We start from the raw sequence: 19734 nt of genomic DNA, 5'->3' as shown, positions 1-19734 counted from the left end.
AGAAAGCTGTCTATGGGGAAAAAAGCAAACCATTTTAAGGTCAGAAAAAGAGGGCAAATCGGTCAGAGCCATTGCACAAGCATTGTACACTGTCAATACAACAATTTGGAATGTCCTGAAAAGACAGAAACCCCTAACAACCAGACATCTAATAACCAGACATCAAACAGGTCAGCCAAGGAAAACAACAGCAATTGATGACAGAATCATTGAGAAAGTGGTGAAAAAAAAACCCTATGACCAACAACTTCTACCATTCAGCGAAGAACTCGAAAGCAGAAATATAGAGACCATACCACAAGATACAAACCACTCACCAGCCATAAGAATCAGAAGGCCAGATTGGGATTCACAAAGAAATACAGAGAGGAGCCATAAAAGTTCTGGTAGCAAGATTAACCTCTACCAAATGGATGGAAAGGCCAAAGTGTGGAGAAAGAAACGATCTGCTCATGATCCATACAAGCTCTTCGGTCAAGCAGGGTGGAGAAAGTGTCATGGCTTGGGCTTGCATGGCTGTTTCTTGAATGGGCTCACAAGTTTTTATTGATGATGTAATTCATGATGGTAACAGCAGAATGAATTCAGAAGTCTACAGAAACATTCTGTCTGCGAGTTGACAGAGAAATGCATGGGAAAAGAGTGGAAGGTTTTAGATTGACAAAATCAGTCTCCAGCATGTGTTTATAGAGTTGGGGTACTCAATCTCAATTTTGAACGAACAATTTTGAACGAACTCAGACTTGTCACACACTCGGGTAAATTTGTACTCAAACTTGACACGGACTCGGAATTTTGGACTCTGAAATTTTAACAAGTATAGTCAAGTCCGCGTTCTGTGCAGGGGTGTAACCTGGCCTGGGCATTCGGGACTATAGCCCGGAAGATTTTTTTCTTTAGCCCCGAATAATTCTCTACTTGTCACCATGTAACTGAACATCAGTAAAAGAAGACAGACTGCAATTTTTTATCTTCAGTGAATGGAGTTGAGAATAATCATGCAGGTTTTACAGGAAAATACATGGAAATAGTCATATCTTATTGGCTGCAGCTCTCAATTCTGAAACAGAAACAGTAACATCCTCTCATGCTGAGCAGGAAAACAAGGTATGTAAATGTCTATATGAATTTATGAATATGTATAAGTTACATGAACATGACATGAGCAGAGCATAATGGCACTGTAGCAGCTAAACCCTTACAGTGACAGCTTAGTTGTGCCTCCTCTTGGCTAGTGACACCAAACTAGCCTAGTCTCATGTTAGATAGCCAAAACATTTTATATTTTATTGGAGTGATTCTTTCATTTTCTACTGTGCATGAGCTGCAACATCCCCATAGGTTCCGTACCAGAAACAGAAATGATTAGTTCACCTCTCGAGCCTTCGGGTTTGAGTCGTTCATTCTTCCGGTGACCGCCGGATAAGGCAGTCTGGGCCGGATTATCCAAAATTATCCAAGAAAAAATGCCTATAAGACATTGTGCCCAGGAGCCTCTGAATTCTTAATCCTCTTTCTGAATTTGGCCCAGTGCTCTCTGCACATCCTCCTGGGAACACCCTTTGATTTCACAGCTGTAAGCCTTTTTAATTTACCTATATATATATATATATATATATATATATATATATATATATATATATATATATATATATATATATATATATATATAAAATTTATTGATATTTTTATTTTTAACGTTTATTTGTTTCTCTCTATGCAAGTCCAATTGTCCCTTCATAAGTAAATGGTGGTGTTATATTCTTTTGCAGAATTTTGCTGTTCAAATGTATATGCATATTTCTTGTATTTATCATTTTCTATATTTTCTATATTTCATCCCATTCCTCTGTGCTCATGAAGGAATCTCATGAAGTGAATCTCATGAAGGAGCCATTGATAACAAAAGACATTGCAACTGCTGTTCAATGGCTAGACAAAATCAAGCATCATCTCAGAGGATAAGTGAAGAAACCAGATTTTCTGAAGATGAAAAATGAAGACAAGAAGAGAGCCCTCAGTAAACCTTCAGAGGCTCACAGCCCTGAAATGAGCCAACTAGCCAAAGAGCCATTTATGTTTCACTTCATATTCAGGGAAGATATGGAAATGTTTCTCGATGAGTGCAGAGACAAACAGGACCTCGGGGTTAACTGCCTGTTTGAAGAGTTTTAAATATTTAATATCTGAGTTATTTAATTTTGTTTCATGTTTTAGAATATTTTAGTTACATTTAAGATGAGAAGTTTTGTTTTTATTTATTTTCATTGTTAAAAGTTATTTCTGTGAATGGAGCTTCATTTATGTGTTAACTTTCAAATGGCTTTGCTGTTGCTCTGTAATTGCTAAAGAATACTTGTTTTTACTTGAGTATTAAGTTTTTAAAAAATGTATTTTATTTTTATGTAATTAAAAATATAAAACTTCAAACTCAATCTTTGTCTTTAATTGAAAATATTTTAAATGTTTTATATTGTATTAAATATATAACACATAATTTAACAAAAGTGAGTGGAACCTTTTGTAAAAAACAAAACAAAAAAACAAACAAAAGACTTTATTTATGAGTCAAATAATTCAACAGAAAACTTAGTGTTATTAAAAAATATATATTATTTTAGTTATATATGTTTTAACAAATACTGGTGAAATTAATAAGTTTTAAAACTTTACAAAGAACTTCAGAAAGAAAACTTAAAAATGTGATGACGCTCACTGCCAGCCTGGAACTGCTGCTCGCCACAACTGATGTGCTGTCATTAGCTCCGCCCTACCTTCCGTCTGGAGACTACTGGCTTATTGCTGCTGGCCTAGAACTGCTGCTGCTGAGGCAATGCCTAGTATTACCATGTCACATTATTGTGATTTGTAAAAATCACAGTAAATGCTGTCCACACACACCCAGCATGAGTCTGACGCAGGTGCAGCATACAGCATTGTTGTTTTTTAACCTGACAACATGCCGGAAGGCAATGACAGTGCTCGGGAAAGTTTCCAACCTTCGAAGAGGACCAAATCCGAAGTGTGGTCATATTTTGGATTTGATAAAAATGCTGAGGGAAACTTAACAGAAGATGGTAACCCTGTCTGCAGAGCTTGCCAGAAGAAAGTTGCTGCGAAAGGGGGCTTTTGCTCTTCGTTTGCACTTTTCCCTCTTTTTCCCCTCACTTTTAAATCGCTTATACTTTGTGCAAGTGTGGCTGTGCACATTTCACTTTTGCTTTCGAATTAGTGCCAGTTCGTGGGGAGCAACTGCTTGAACGGTGGATTCATTATTATTCTTTATGAAAAACACCAGCAACAACAAAACAGTACAATGACAAACTCGTTTATATTGAAGCAAATCTTCCACCATCGTCGTCAGTCAGCTCACTTCACTCTCGTCAGAGTGACACACTACGTGATGAGGCCAAACCCTCTGTAGACTTGCTTAAAGTTTTAATAGAATATAAAATGACTAAATGAGTTGAATAATATAATAGTACATATTACATATTAATATCATATTTAGCATTGAGCTAACAAAATACTCATGGTTGTCATGATCTCCCTTGCAGATGGCGCTGCACCTGCGACGTGCACCGAGAGCCGGAGGGTGCACGCGTGCACGAAATTACGTAATAAGAACTATTTCTGATGGACACGTGCCTTTGTTTTGGTTTTGTTCTCTTCCTGTTCAGGTATTGGTCGATGTTCGAGGGTGCGTCATTATTGGTTCCAGCTGTCTGTACTCAAGTGTGATTATGTTTGTTATTTAAACCCCTCGTGTTGCTGTGCACTCAGCGCAGCATTAAATGAGTAACTGAAGGCATAGAGTAATACGTTTAAGTATTCTATGTATGTGTTAGCTACCTTGATGCTAAGCGGTCGTGTTTTCTTGTCCTGTTCTTGTTCCATGCCTCAATTGTAGTTTCATGATTAGACCTCGATTATATGCTCTGTATGTGTTAGCTAGCTTGATGCTAAGTGGTCATGCTCACGTGTCCTGTTCTAGTTTTACATTTCATGCCTCGAACCTTGCTCGTGACCGCGGTTCTCATTTCACGTTTAGACCTCGTTTCCAGTTTCATGCTTATTGACTTTGGTTTTTTAAATAAAGACTTGCAATTGCTTCCGTACGAGTCTCGTTTCGTAACAGTGGTTGAGATGCATCTGCAGGGGTGGTGGAGCTACCTCCCTCAAATGAGTTTTTGCAGGGTGGGATGTCTGAAAATGCTAGCTGGTAAAATTGCACTTGACAGTGGGATCATTGGATACATACGTAAATAGATCCACAATTTGCCTGATCAGGAGAAAAAGCTTAAATAAGATAGCACGTTCGCCTCACACCTCCAGGGTCAGGGGTTCAATTCCCACCGTGTGTGTGCGGAGTTTGCATGTTCTCCCCGTGCTGCGGGGGTTTCCTCCGGGTACTCCGGATTCCTCCCCCAGTCCAAAGACATGCATGGTAGGTCCAAAGTGTGTGAATGTGAATGTGTATGTGATTGTGTCCTGCGATGGATTGGCACCCTGCCAATGCTCCCTGGGATAGGCTCCAGGTTCCCTGTGACCCTGAAGGAAGGATAAGCGGAATAGAAGATGGATGGATGGATGGATGGGTATGTCTCAACCACCTTACTAGTTCAGAAGTTAGGGCACAAGTTTGAGTCTAACAACTTTTAAGTGTTTAATGATTAAAAAAAAAAAAATCCACTAGCTCACCTATGATCCTGCTTGACATATTATGACAGAAATGTGTGTGATTAAGCTAACAAATTTATATGGCATATAAAACTTAAATATTTTAAAGTTTCTTTGACGTTTTACAATGCGAGCACATAATACATGATATACTGATTCACTACCTACTGAACCAGGGAGCTGGTTGAGACACACCCATAGACATACCAGGTGTTCTGCCATTTTGGACAAAAATGGTTCTTCTTTGTCTTCTGTTTCATGCAGTAATGGTTTATTTAAGGTCATTTTATTTCCTTTGTTTCTCTCTTCTATGCTTTTCTCACAAAATAAATAAATAAATAAAATCAATACTACATGACACTCTACCCCAATTCTTGATCCATCAGGGTTTATGTATCATTTGGCCCTGCGTGTTCAGCTCCTCCAGCCTTCATACATAAACTCTCAGGATCCAGAGTGGAGCAGAGCATCATTACTTTATTTTAATTTATATCCTGTACTGTTTAGCCCTGTTCTATAAATGTATTGAAAGAGAACACTTTGATCTCTATTAAACTCATATGCTAGTAAATATTCCAAGTCCTTATCCTTCTTACCTTTTTTAATTAAATATGTTATTAATTCATTTCACTCCTCGCCACAGTTTTTACAATCATATACAGTGGCAAGAAAAAGTATGTGAACCTTTTTGAATTTCATGGTTTTTTGAATAAATTTGTCATAAGATCTGATCTTCATCTAAGTCAGGGGTATTGACAAATATAATGTGCCTAAAATAATAACAAGAAAGAAATTCCCTCATGTCTTTATTGAACACACTCATTCAACATTCAAAATGGCAGTGGAAAAAGTAAGTGAACCCTTACAATTAATAACTGGTTGACCCCACCTTGGCAGCAATAACCTCAACCAGGCGCTTCCTGTATCTGTGGATCAGACCTACACATCGTTCAGGAGGAATTTTAGCCCATTCTTCCTAGCAGAACTGCTTTAGCTCTGTCATATTCTTTGGACGTCTCATGTGTATGGCTCTCTTTAAGTCATTCCATAGCATCTCTATTGGGTTGAGGTCTGGGCTCTGACTTGGCCACTCCAAAAGGCAGATTTTGTTTTTCTGAAGCCATTCTGTTGTGGACTTGCTCTGGTGTTTTGGGTCGTTGTCCTGTTGCATCACCCAACTTCTACACGGTTTCAGCTGACGTACAGACATTTTCACATTATCATGAAGAATTGTCTGATATACTTGGGAATTCATCTTCCCCTCAATGATTGCAAGCTGACCAGGCCCTGATGCAGCAAAGCAGGCCCAAATCATGATGGTTCCTCCACAATACTTTACGGTTGGGATGTTTTCATGATGATAGGCCGCGCCCCTTCTATGCCAGATTTACTGCTGTGTGGTTTTTCCAAATAGTTCAATCTTGGTTTCATCAGTCCACAAAACATTTTGCCAATACCGCTGTGGAGTGTCAATGTGCTCTTTTGCAAATTTCAGGCGTGCGGCAATGTTCTTTTTAGTAAGCAGTGGCTTCCTTCTTGGTGTCCTGCTGTAGATACCCTGCTTGTTCAAGGTTTTACGTATTGTAGACTCATGAACAGAGATGTTAGCCAGTTCCAATGATGCCATTCAAATCTTTGGCTGTCATTCGGGGTTGTTTCTTTACCTCACTGATGAGTCTTCGTTATGCTCTTGGTGTCATTTTGACTGACCGCCCACTTCTTGGTGGAGTAGGAACAGTCCCAAAGTGTCTCCATTTGTAGAATGTTTGCCTAACTGTAGACTGGTGAATTTCTAAAGTGTTTGAAATCACTTTGTAACCCTTTCCAGCTTTATGAAAATCAACAATTCTCGATCGTAGACCCTCTGAAAGCTCTTTTTCGCAAGGCATGGCTCACATAAGCGTGTGCTTCTTGTGCAGAGCAAACTCCAAAAGTTTGAGAGTTTTTTTCAGTCAGAGTAGCTGTAGTCCACACCTCCAAACTCATTTTCTTAACCAGACTCCAGGTGTGCTAAAACCTGACTCCAATTAGCTTTTTTGAGGTCATAAACTCAAGGGTTCACATACTTTTTCCACAAGTACTATGAGGTTTTTTTGGTTGTTCTCAATAAAGACATGAAAGATCATTTTTTTTTTTGGACACATTATATTTGTCAATACCCTTGACTTAGGTGGAGATCAGATCACATTTTATAACCAATTTATGCAGAAAACCATGAAATTCCAAAAGGTTCACACACTTTTTATTGCTACTGTATTATGTGTTCTATTGTTTATTTCTCACCCCAATACTATAACATACTCCAGTTAAGAACAGTGATGCATTCAATTTTGAGAGACCAAGTCTTAGCCTAGTGATTATGACCTCTTTCTTCCTATTTCTACCACATATAGTTCTTTAAGTATCTACTGATTTTTTTAATTTTATATAGATACCTTCCCTTAGTGTACATATTCTTTTGAAATATTTTTCTTAACAATACTTAAAAATTTTCCTTTACCTAAGGGCACACTGACATCCACTTGCTTCCTTTTTAAAGCATTTTTGCTAGCTTGTTGTCTGTTTCGTTTCCAGATATTTCCAGATGTATGTGCTGGTACCCAGCAAAATACTACTACTACTCCTTTTCTTTGAATACACCATACTAACATAAATATCTCACTCATCAAGTCTTCTAGAGATTGATGGGTAGATAGCGATGTTAAGACAGAAGCAGAGTCAGAATATATCACCATTCTATCTGATATTATTTCCTCTATGGTATTCACCATATTAGGTATTATTACCCACATCAAACCTACTATGATAGCGACCATTTCAACAGCATATACTGACAACTCAGATGTTAATCTTTTACTTATAGATATATCCAGAACTTGTATGTGTGTGTATATATATATATATATATATATATATATATATATATATATATATATATATATATATATATATATATATATATTCCTACTCCTATAACCCCTGATTTTGGGTCTTTTGATCCCTCTGTATATATTTGAGTACTTGCACAGAATCTTTCCTGGATGTGCTTATTTACATTATGCTTAATTTGACCAATTTCCTTCCATTCCCTTCTCTTGTCCAATATCTCGAAGTAAATTTTTTTACAACAGGAATGATCCATGTTGGTACTTCTCCCCATACAGGAGTGATGCTGCATCATATGTTTGCAATCTGATACTTCTCTGCTAATTGAATTATATTCTGCCCAAATCCCCTTCCTTTTTTATATACTCTCAGTAGTTATTTAAGACATCATTAGCAATACGGCTTACAGCGTAACTCTTTATAGATGTCCAATATGCCAAGGACATTTCTGACCACAATAAATAGTGGCATAAACTGCTTTGTATGCCTCCTGCCATTTTGGGGAAATCGAAAACCAATTGTTCGTTTCCCTGATTAAGTATTCAACACTGCTAAGGATGGTTTCTTTGGATGTTGCACTGACAGCCAATTGTAAAGAATGGCACACACTGCTGATGAGTACCAAATAGGGCAAAGCACATTCTTCCTTTAAAATTTTGTGCACCCCAGTCATCGCATTATCAGTGGCAATACCCTGAACATAATTTTTTTTTAAGGTTACACTTTTCAAGAAACTCACCTATCGCCTTTGCTATTGATCTGGCATCGCCCGCCTACAGATCAAGCAGCCCAAGAAATGTGGACACAAGTGTTCTTTTTTTAGCACTAAAATACAGAATCACCAAACCCAGGTATTTTGAGACACTGACATTAGTGGACTCATCCAAAAGGAGGCTAAACTTCTTATTCCCCACATCTGATGTTATCCTTTTCCGAAAATAAGGAGCCAATACTCCCCTAATCATTTCTGTGCACTTGATGCGGTGCATTTGGAAGCTTGTTGCTGCCACAAAATCTGAAAAGGCAGCTTTGCAAGCCATACCTAAATGATCGCATGCTAGCAGTGAACAATGCTCTTCACTGGCCATTGCCATAGTAGCTTCTGCACTTTTGCAGTTAACCACTTTCTTGTATGGTTTTGATTTATTTACATGGTTTGCTGTAGTACAATGTTTTTTGATGTCATACATTTTTGCAAGCATATCTGATTTGCTGTACGCACAGTATGCCCAACAGTCATCCCAAATTACTGGCTTCCGTCACCCTTTAAATTCAGGTAGACTCCCACACTTTTCTGTAGTTCTGACTGTACAATTTTGATTGAGACGTGTTGAGTGATGTAGTGTCTTCAAGATCTGCTGCTGCTATACTCTGTGCCTGGACAGCTATTGAGCTAGCTGAGACATCACTACCGCTGTCGTGACTCACAGTGTACTTTTGCAGCCAGGCAGACAAGACTATATGTTGTGACTGAATGTGTGACAAAGAAAATCGTTTTTGTGTAGAGGGGAAATGCGTGCCTCTTTTTACCGTTTGAGTCACTTTTAAGAAGTTACAAAAGTTGACAAGTACATTTTTTAAAATAGCTACATTGGTTGCTTTTCGAAAAAAAAAAAAAAAGTTCTAGGGTAGTCTGAAAAATTGCTAAATCTAGCAACAAAATAGCTAAATTGGCAACACTGTTAACATTTGTCAGGATTGAGACTGTCAGCCAATAAGACACGAGTATGTCCATGTTTTCCTGTAAACCCTGTCGGAGTGGTCTTGCCTCCGTTCACTGAAGATAAAATACAACACTGTCGTCTACTTTTAATAATTCAAGTGGAGAATTATTCAAGGCTACAGACCCAAATACCAAGGCCAGTATACACCCCTGTGGATATCGTTTCTGGTGCATTCCGAATGTGAATAGTATTATTATAAAAACGTTTTTTTTTTCTTAGGAAAACTAATTTAAAACAAACAAACAAACAAAAAACAAAACAAAACTTACTATCCATTGAATAAAATACATGGACTGTAAAACGTCCACAAACTGGGATGTGGAGTCAAAAACCATTTTGGAAGAATTTCAAGACAAGAGAACAGTCAACAGTCACCTTTCACACCTCCTATTGGCTGCTCAGCCGAGAGTGGGCGTGTTTAAGGCAACAGCGTGGGTTCGCCTATGTGACACAATTATACCAATTTTAATCTGGTGGCAAATAGAAGTTTGACATTATTTGAAGTAATTCCTCGCTGTAATAGTGTTCGAGTGACCATTCATGCATGAAACGTTTATTTTCTCCATCACACTCGTGATTTTTCAGAATGTGAGAAGGAGGGTCAACTGGAAGATAACTCATTTCCCGCAAGGATATACGTCCGAATTTTAGCAGAAAGTTACGAAATTATAGCGGGTTTTTTTTGGACCTCGTGGATTTCACGCTTCGTTTCCACGGTGCAATCCCATGCAATCGTGCCGAGTGTCGCTCGCCGTAGCTGCTTGCGCTGCTGCTCGAAGCCTCGGTGCTACTGGTGATGAGGAAAAGAAAATGGCGGCGGGAAAAGCGAGTGAGACCGAGGAGGACTTTCCTAGGCTGACCGCGCAGGAGAGAGACCGTTTAGCTGGAATTGACAGGTTAGAAACGCCGTCTAAACAGTCTTCAAAGTTACCGGTGTCGGCTAAAATATTTTCCTGTGCGTGAGCTAGTAAATAAATAATAATAATTATTTTTTTTAAATACTAAACGACATGAATTGATACCGAGCCTTCTGTGTTCTTCTTCTCGCTTGCAGCTCACTGTTTGGATTTCTGAGGCTTCATGAAGATGGCGCCAGAACGAAGGCCTTGCTTTTAAAGGTTAGCTAGCAAGTTGTGTAAACTGCCTAAGCCGGTCTTTTCTCATGCAGTCCTTCACGCAGCATGTACACACCAGCAGTTTTGCACAATAACTTTGAATGGAGCGTGTCCATTTCCACACATTTTCAGCGCTGTGATTGGAGACGCAAGTAAAAGCGTTAGCAGCCATGTAGCTGCGCAACATCCGTGTTTTCTCAAGGCTGGCTGCAAAGCTAACACAGCTAGGCGGGGGAAACTGAACACCACACATCTGCACTTGGTCCTAGCTTAATGCTAATGATTCCCTGCTGCTGTGTGTATGTTTAGGTAGAAATGCAAAGCTTTTAGTTTCAGTACATGACCAGGTTTGTAAACTTGCTACAGCTGGAGTGCGGGGAAGCTAGCTAACAAGCAGAGTAACTTAACTAACATTCTAACGGTACACTGAAGCAGTCCGGTGTTTACTCAAATCCAAATGGTGGAGTTTTCAACCAAACTGCAGTCCGAACGACTTTCCCCTCATCCGACCCTGTTGGAGAACAGATTAGAAAACAGCGGTTATTTCTGGCCGGAAGAGTAATCCGGACTGTTTGCACCATATGATTCCCCTGGCTAAAGCTAACTGTGCGGCTACGGCTTGTTCTGCGTTAGACAGTTAACTAACGTTAGCGTAGCCAACTGCTACCGATTCCGCTTGGGGTATAACCACTTAACGTAACCAGGCTCGATGGTTGCAGATAAGTAGTGGTCAGATTGTTAGTTTCAGGGTTCACAAGTCACCACATGCAGAACGCAGTGCGCGTTTATCAGATGTCATGTCCCTGTGCTCTGCCTCTCGGTTTATTGCGAAATGTTTGTCGCAGTCAGAAAGTCCTGGAGTGGATGGACTAAAACTGTGCATCATGTCCTAACACGTTGATGGTTATTTTGCATTAATGGGTGTGTGTGGGGTACAGCTCTGTGCACACATCTCTGAAGGCAGGTTTGGAAAGAGACACTGATTTGTGTTTAGTAGTAATGGCAGCTTGGGTCGGTTCAAGATGGCGGGGCAGGGAGGAGTAAGGACTGGATTATGGCAGGTGAACCGAATAACACTCCCAGTTTGCATGCATGCCCCAACCAAAACAAGCACGTATCCTGTGACATACATTGTTTAATATTTATTACAGTGGTTTCCTTTTAGTCTCAAACCCGACTTATTTGTGAGACCGTCACCCTGAGATATGCAGCGTGGTATCAACATGTAGTATACATTACACACTACAGAGTAGGTAAAGAATACTTTTAGCAAGTCAGAGCCTCATATTAATATCGCACTGGAGTTTTATTAGGACTTTATGTCGAGAAATCGGGTTCACAATGGTGCCTGATGCTTTGTAAACACAAACCTGCCTGGTTTATCAAACTGCTCATGTTATCAAGTGTGCATCATCATTACAATACTACAGGTGGCACCGTGAATGTGTTGTGAACAGAATTTTCCATTGTTTATAATTTGCTCAGGCTGCGTTGTGCGTTTCTTGAAAATATGGTCACTGTTGTGAAGGAGCAACTCCAGTGAATTTCATTTAACAGTGTAATACGAACATGATTTTTAAACTGTATCATCTCTTCTATAGATTACTTCTAAAAGCAATGTTTATTTGCTACAGGGTGTCCCAAAGGTCTCCAAACATAGGGGACTATGTTCGCCAGCACCACGTCGGTCGGATGTTTGTGCACGTCCACTTCTTGGTTGGACTGCAACACTTCCATCTTTTTGAATTTGTTAAAGTTTGGCAACATCACAGTGTGTGATGTGCTTGCCATGCTTCCTGTTAAAATTCATCGCGCAACCTTGCGATAGATTCCCGATCCAGCCATGAGAATGATTTCAATAATTTATTCTTTTGTCAAAGGCTATCTGGGGGAGGGGGGGACGATAAATGGTCCCTCCAGGATTTTGTAGTCGCAGAAATTAACGCAAAGGAAACGCCGCAATATTCGCAGGAGCTTCCAATTTGTCAAACTTACTGCAGGTTTTCTGCAGATTAGGGCCAACACGCGCTACGTGACGTCATCACAATAGTGCCATTTGACATCATCAATGCGCATTCAGCCAAAACCCAATTCGATTTGCGTACATCGAACGTGAGTACTGCTAAAAGGTCTCATTTACCAACAAACATCACTGTGAAAGACGGTGCAAAACAATTTCATGCAACTGCAATTTCGCTAATTCAAATAGTTTTTCACAAAACAAAGCACCAACTCTGTAAATTACATAGCACATGCATTTTTGACCACTGCAGTTATAAAGAACTGCTATGAAACCCTGTATGGACTGATATAATGTGCACTAAGTATGAAAAATTTTGGAACACCTCTAGCTAAAAAGTGTTAATTTCCCCATATGTATGGAGACTTTTGAGACACCCTGTAGTGTATTTAACACAGTGTTCCCAACTCTTTTCAGAGGAAATTAGCTAAAGCACACTCAAAGTTGCTAGATGATGTGATAGACTAATTTGCACATTAATTTATTCATCATAATCAGTGGCATATAATTGGAAGAATCTTACCTAGAATATAATAAACTTGAATAAAATAGTGTTCTCAGTAGAGAATAATACATTACAGTTGATTCCTTAGAGAAAGAAAGTGTCTTTGGGCATGGCACCACAAGCTAAACTTCTACATATTTACAGTATACTCTACTTTCTATGAAGAATGCAGATAAAAAAAGTAGCAGTGACAGTGAATAGTTGTGAAAGGAGAGTAGTCATGAAGAAAATAACTTCTATTAACGACTATCTCCATGAAGAGAGCTTAAAACGAAGAAGAGCAAGAGTGGGACAATAATTCAAGTTCTTTCACGCCAATTTGGCAAACCATGTCTTCATGGCTCTCGCTTTGTGAACAGGGGCATTGTCATGCTGGAACATGTTTCAGCCCCTTGGTTGCAATGAAGAAGAAAAATCTAATGCTACAACATATAATGTAGGGATGTCACGATACCACCAAAAGTACACAATACCCGATACCATGGTGTGGTATTTAAAAAAAAATAAAAATAAATAAATAAAATTACAGTTTAAAAACTTTCCCGGAGGACATCGTCCTCTGGCAGAGAGAGGCGGGGATATTTTAGTTAAATAAAGTAATAAAACCGTGGAAGCTACAAGTGCTAAGGTGCACTCCTAAACACGTGTGTGTGTGTGTGTGTGTGTGTGGCGCACGCACACACACAACCCTTATAATCTGAATGCAAGTATTAGTTTATGATATGGTGGCAGGCCAAAATGATTTATTAAAAGCATGAACATGTGAATAATTATTAGTGACATTAGGCTACAGTTTGCTGACAGGACACGGGCTGAATGGAGATGCATGGTGGAACATTCGGTGGTAGTTTATAACACTGCAATGCGTTAGCGTCGTTAACAAATAACTGGCTATCGCTAACATTACATGGAGCATAACGTTAGCTGGTTTCACGGCCACAATGCAGCTGCTTCAAACAAATATAATATAGGACCGTCTTTCAGGTGCTTCGCCAAATTCCAGGTGTTTCCTCGCTTTGTTTGAAATGAAGGATAGCATCAGTTGCAAACTGTAGTTTTTCCCGTGTGCTTGTAGGCATTCTTCTTCTTCTTTACCACTTGTGGACCGACTAAAGCACTTGCGCGTATTTGCTGCCCCCATCAGTTCCGGAATAATTGCTACCTTGGTAACTTCATTACTATTGTTACCTACGCAACTGCAGAAAAACAAGTACCCTCACGTTTTAAGAATGTTGGTACCGACTTGGTACCGAAGTATCGGTTCTTCTGACATCCCTAACGTGTGTGTGTATATTAGGGCTGCAACAACTAATTGATAAAATCGATAATAATTTATGAAAATCGTTGTCAACAAATCTCATTATGGATTAGTTGATCGGCGTGCAGCACTGTGCATGTTTACTCATTACGTTACTTCTGTTCCGAAAACATGCTTTGGAGAGTAAATACTAAAGTTGTGTCCCAAATGAAGTACTGTACAAGACGGTAGAGTATGCAATACATAGTGTAAGTACACTATGCACTGCGTACTCTACCGTCTAGAGTGTGGATTTTAGAAAGGTAATATCATCTCAAATATATTTTTTCTTACTAACCAGAAAGTATAAACTGCTTCCTAGGCAATGGCGCGTGATGTCATAAGCACGCTAGCATTGGCAGACACCCAGAGTCACGGGCAATGACTTTCTTCAGTTTACTGTTTGTCAGCGTTGCCTTTTATTCCCAACATGACCTCAGTCTCCATCAGACGGAGGCGAAAACGTCACGTGACTGAGGAAGAAAGTCCTCTAGGTCAGGGGTAATTTTAAACACCGTGGGAATCAAACTGATGCATGAGGAGTTATGTTTATATTCAAAATGCTCCACTGTGTGTAAGGGGTAGGGGAAACTGGTGCAAGCTGCTTAAAAGGTTTAGTTTAATTTTAGTTTGTCATTATATGCTGTATTTGCGCGCTTGCAGTGTAACTTCTGTCGTTTATTATATCGGAAGTGATGTTAGTAATGAGGCCGCGTTGCTGATCACACGCAGTGTAGACGCGCTGATACAGAGTGTAGCGCGAGTATGATCTGTAATGTCTAATTAAAACATTGTGATCAAAAGTAAACACAAGTAAAATAATATTCCTAAAAGGCAGTGAGTAACATACCACAAGGTGCAAGTGAGATTTTATAAATAATTTAGGACTGTAGTTTAATTCCATGCTTTTTGTGCATCCATAAAAAGTAATACATAAATACTCTATCTATCTACAGTATCTCTCAAAAGTGAGTACACCCCTCACATTTTTGTAAATATTTGATTATATCTTTTCATGTGACAACACTGAAGAAATGACACTTTGCTACAATGTAAAGTAGTGAGTGTACAGCTTGTGTAACAGTGTAAATTTGCTGTCCCCTCAAAATAACTCAACACACAGCCATTAATGTCTAAACCGCTGGCAACAAAAGTGAGTACACCCCTAAGTGAAAATGTCCAAATTGGGCCCAAAGTGTCAATATTTTGTGTGGCCACCATTATTTTCCAGCACTGCCTTAACCCTCTTGGGCATGGAGTTCACCAGAGCTTCACAGGTTGCCACTGGAGTCCTCTTCCACTACTCCATGATGACATCACGGAGCTGGTGGATGTTAGAGACCTTGTGCTCCTCCACCTTCCGTTTGAGGATGCCCCACAGATGCTCAATAGGGTTTAGGTCTGGAGACATGCTTGGCCAGTCCATCACCTTCACCCTCAGCTTCTTTAGCAAGGCAGTGGTCGTCTTCGAGGTGTGTTTGGGGTAGGGATGTCACGATACCCAAAATCTAGTAGTTGGTACCGATACCACCAAAAGTACACGATGCTCGATACCAAAGTCGATACCATGGTGTGGAAAAAATATAAAAAATAAAAAGTTAAAAAACTCTCCTGGGGGACATCCTCCTCTGGCTGATACTGGCAAAGAGAGAGGGAAGGAAGGGGGCGTATTTTAGTTATCAAACACTGTCTGACAATGTGTGGAGGTGCACTCCTAAACGTGTGCACACACACGCATGCACACACGCATGCACACAGACGTACGCGCACACACACCTTATACTCTGAATGCAAGCATTAGTTTAAATTCACTGTGATGGTAGCAGGACAAAAAGACTTATTAAAAGCATGAACATTTGAATAATTATTTGTGACATTAGGCTACATTTATCTGACAGGACACGGGCTGGATGGCGATGCACGGTGGACCATTAGGAGGTAGTTTATAACACTGCAATGTGGGGTCGTTATCATGCTGGAATACTGCCCTGCGGCCCAGTCTCCGAAGGGAGGGGATCATGCTCTGCTTCGGTATGTCAGAGTACATGTTGGCATTCATGGTTCCCGCAATGAACTGTAGCTCCCCAGTATGCAGCCCCAGACCATGACACTCCCACCACCATGCTTGACTGTAGGTAAGACACACTTGACTTTGTACTCCTCACCTGGTTGCCGCCACACACGCTTGACACCATCTGAACCAAATAAGTTTATCTTGGTCTCATCAGACCACAGGACATGGTTCTAGTAATCCATGTCCTTAGTCTGATTGTCTTCAGCAAACTGTTTGTGGGCTTTCTTGTGCATCATCTTTAGAAGGGGCTTCCTTCTGGGACGACAGCCATGCAGACCAATTTGATGCAGTGTGCGTCATATGGTCTGAGCACTGACAGGCTGACCCCCCACCCCTTCAACCTCTGCAGCAATGCTGGCAGCACTCGTACGTCTATTTCCCAAACACAACCTCTGGATATGATGCTGAGCACCTGCACTCAACTTCTTTGGTCGACCATGGCGTGGCCTGTTCTGAGTGGAACCTGTCCTGTTAAACCGCTGTATGGTCTTGGCCACCGTGCTGCAGCTCAGTGTCAGTGTCTTGGCAATCTTCTTATAGCATAGGCCATCTTTATGTAGAACAACAATTCTTTTTTCAGATCCTCAGAGAGTTCTTTGCCATGAGGTGCCATGTTGAACTTCCAGTGACCAGTATGAGGGAGTGTGAGAGCGATGACACCAAATTTAACACACCTGCTCCCCATTCACACCTGAGACCTTGTAACACTAACAAGTCACATGACACCGGGGAGGGAAAATGGCTAATTGGGCCCAATTTGGACATTTTCACTTAGGGGAGTACTCACTTTTGTTGTCAGCGGTTTAGACATTAATGGCTGTGTGTTGAGTTATTTTGAGGGGACAGCAAATTTACACTGTTACACAAGCTGTACACTCACTACTTTACATTGTAGCAAAGTGTCATTTCTTCAGTGTACTATAAATATTGTGTGTGTGTGTGTGTGTATTAGAGATGCACCGATAAACGCACTTTTTCACGCTATCGGCCGATAGTTGAAACAACATTGGTTGTTTCCTGTATGTATCATTAGTTTCAGCTGTTTTGTTTCACCCTTGATTATGTTTGTCATTTAAACCCCTCGTATCTCTTTGTACTTCGAAGTATTACATGAGATTTCAGTATACCTAGCATTTGTTTCTCCTTTCATGTTATAGTTTGGATCTTGTTCTCGCCCTCGTTCTTTGATTCTGTTTAGCCTTGTTTATGCCCATTTGCCGATCGCCTGACCCATTGCCTGTCTTTGACCACGCTGTTGTCTCACGTTTTGGATTTGTTTTCCTGTCTCTACTCTAATAAAGCTTTTACTTGCATTTGCATCTGTCTTAATCTCCATTAAGTGCTTAACGTGACAAAGCCTAACAGGAAGTTTGTTAGAAATCAGTCAATGTTAATATGAATTAATAACATTCAGTAAGTTAAGAAATCTTACTTTAATCTTCAGAATTTAGTTCATGTGTTAATGTTAGAGTAATGTGTTTGAGACCAGTTACTGTGAAACAACTTGTTGAAATGGAGAGAATAAAGTTTTTATTTGCATTTCCTTCAGAATTGTGGAATTAATTATTATTAATTTAAAAGAAGACAGAACCACCAAACTATCGGTATCGGCTGAGAAATTTAGTATCGGTGTATCCCTAGCTGCAACGAAGGTTAATGTAATATGTAATTATTATGAAGCTGTTGGAAGTTCTGCTGAATGTTAGAGCTCTCTGCCAGTAGACTAGTGAAAATTCATTTCATGTTGAAGAAAAAATTCTTTGATGTTTTACTTTATGAATGTAATTTATTTGTGAAAATATATACTCATTTCAAATCTGATGACTGCAACACACCCCAAAAAAGTTGGGACTGTCGACAGTTTGCCACTGTGTAACATCAAATTTTCTTTTAATAACACTTAAGTGTTTGGGCGCTGAAGACACCAGTTGGTTAAGTGTAGCAAGTGGAATTTTCCCACTTTCATCCATTATGCTATTCTTCAGCTGTATGGGGCCTTCGTTGCCTTATTTTGCGCTTCATAATGCGCCACACATTCTCAAGTGGAGACGGGGCAGGATTACAGGCAGGCCATGCTAGCACCTGAGCTCTCTGCTTACGAAACCATGCGCTTGTTATCTGGACAGAATGTGGTTTGGCGTTGTCCTGCTCTGGATGGCAACAAATGTTGCTCCAAAATGTGTACATATCTATTAATGGTGCTCTGACAGATGTGCAAATTACCCATACCATGGGCACTGACACAGCCCCATACCATGACAGACACTGGCTTTCGGACCTGATGCTGATAACAGCTTGGATGGTCCTTTTCCTCTTTGGCCCGGAGAACACGACGACTGTTTTCTACAAAAACTATTTGAAATGTTGACTCGTCGGATCACAAAACGCGATTCCACTGTGCTACTGTCCATCTCAGATGAGACCGAACCCAGAGAAGTGGGCGGAGCTTCTGGACAGTGTTGATGTATTGCTTCTGCTTTGCATAATAAAGCCTTAACTTGCATCTGTGATCCCATGTCAGGATATCCATTACATGACAGCTTTTAAGACAGTGACGTCTGAGGGAGCGGAGATCACGCGCATTCAGAATGTGTGACCTGAACACTCAGGACTCCAGGCATGTTAATGCCAGGTGAGGCCTTAGAGTCTAGGTAGTGTTGGGAGGTTTATCTGTCGGCTGTACATGAGAAAACTGGGGATTTAAAAAATTTTGTTTCTACTACAGTAAAAGTATAAAGAAAACTGTTGTTTGTATTAATGCATAACGTCTTGCAAAGCTGTTGCAGATGATGCTGCTGTGTTTCTGAGGTCCTTAAGTTTCATCAGTTTTTTTGTTAAGGTTGCTTTTTTTTTTTTTTAAATTTTTATTATATAAAGTATTTTTATGGCATAACTTGTTTTCCTGTATGCAGCTTGCAGGACCCTGAAGTAAAATGCTTTTGGTATTACATCTTGAATACAATTCCTTCAAAAACATGTAACCAACATACACAAATTAATCAATTAAATCAAATTAATTAATTAATGGTGTCATAGGCTATGTCTAGATTAATTCTGACAAATTTTGAAAACGCATCTTTTTGTCTACATTTTGGTCTAGGCCTGTCATGATAAATTTTATTGGAATATATATAGTCCCATAAATAATTGCGATTAATGATATTGTCATTTTAAGTATTGTCATGTTTTTCAACAGTATGTTTTTTTAAAAATTATAATTGGTGCTCATGCTTGCTACACATCTTAAATTCGAATGCACAGTGTTTGAATGTTTACTGTGCTTTTTTTTTAAAGTCTTAAATTCAACAAATATTCAAAGTTTAATGTGACTGCCCTAGAGCAGAGGAGAGAACAGAAGCACAGTGAATGGCTAAAATGTTGGTGTGTCAGGACTCTCCCTCTCGCGCTGTGTGCAGGAGCCCTCTATTTTTTT

General features: G+C 39.7%; 1 protein-coding gene across 6 annotated transcripts in view; it reads left to right on the top strand.

The window, feature by feature from the left end:
- Positions 1-9686: 9686 nt before the first annotated feature.
- kdm6al (lysine (K)-specific demethylase 6A, like) overlaps positions 9687-19734 on the top strand; it is a 202826-nt gene continuing 192778 nt past the window's right edge. For 4 of the 6 annotated variants that reach the window (XR_001814098.3, XR_008397601.1, XM_047158979.2 and 1 more), the window contains exons 1-2: positions 9687-10186; positions 10345-10408. Coding sequence is in view for 4 of the 6 variants with exons in the window: in XM_047158979.2 (XP_047014935.1) it covers positions 10017-10186; positions 10345-10408 (234 nt within the window). In the remaining 2 variants the exon portion in view is untranslated. The remainder of the gene's footprint in view (positions 10187-10344; positions 10409-19734) is intronic. The other 2 variants (XM_017481103.3, XM_017481102.3) reach the window with 1 other exon arrangement.

This window comes from Ictalurus punctatus, chromosome 12 (genome assembly GCF_001660625.3).
Source record: "Ictalurus punctatus breed USDA103 chromosome 12, Coco_2.0, whole genome shotgun sequence".
In the NCBI taxonomy this organism is placed as follows: domain Eukaryota; kingdom Metazoa; phylum Chordata; class Actinopteri; order Siluriformes; family Ictaluridae; genus Ictalurus; species Ictalurus punctatus.
The sequence above is the reverse complement of the archived record's forward strand: the minus strand, read 5'-3'. Positions and strand labels throughout refer to the sequence as shown.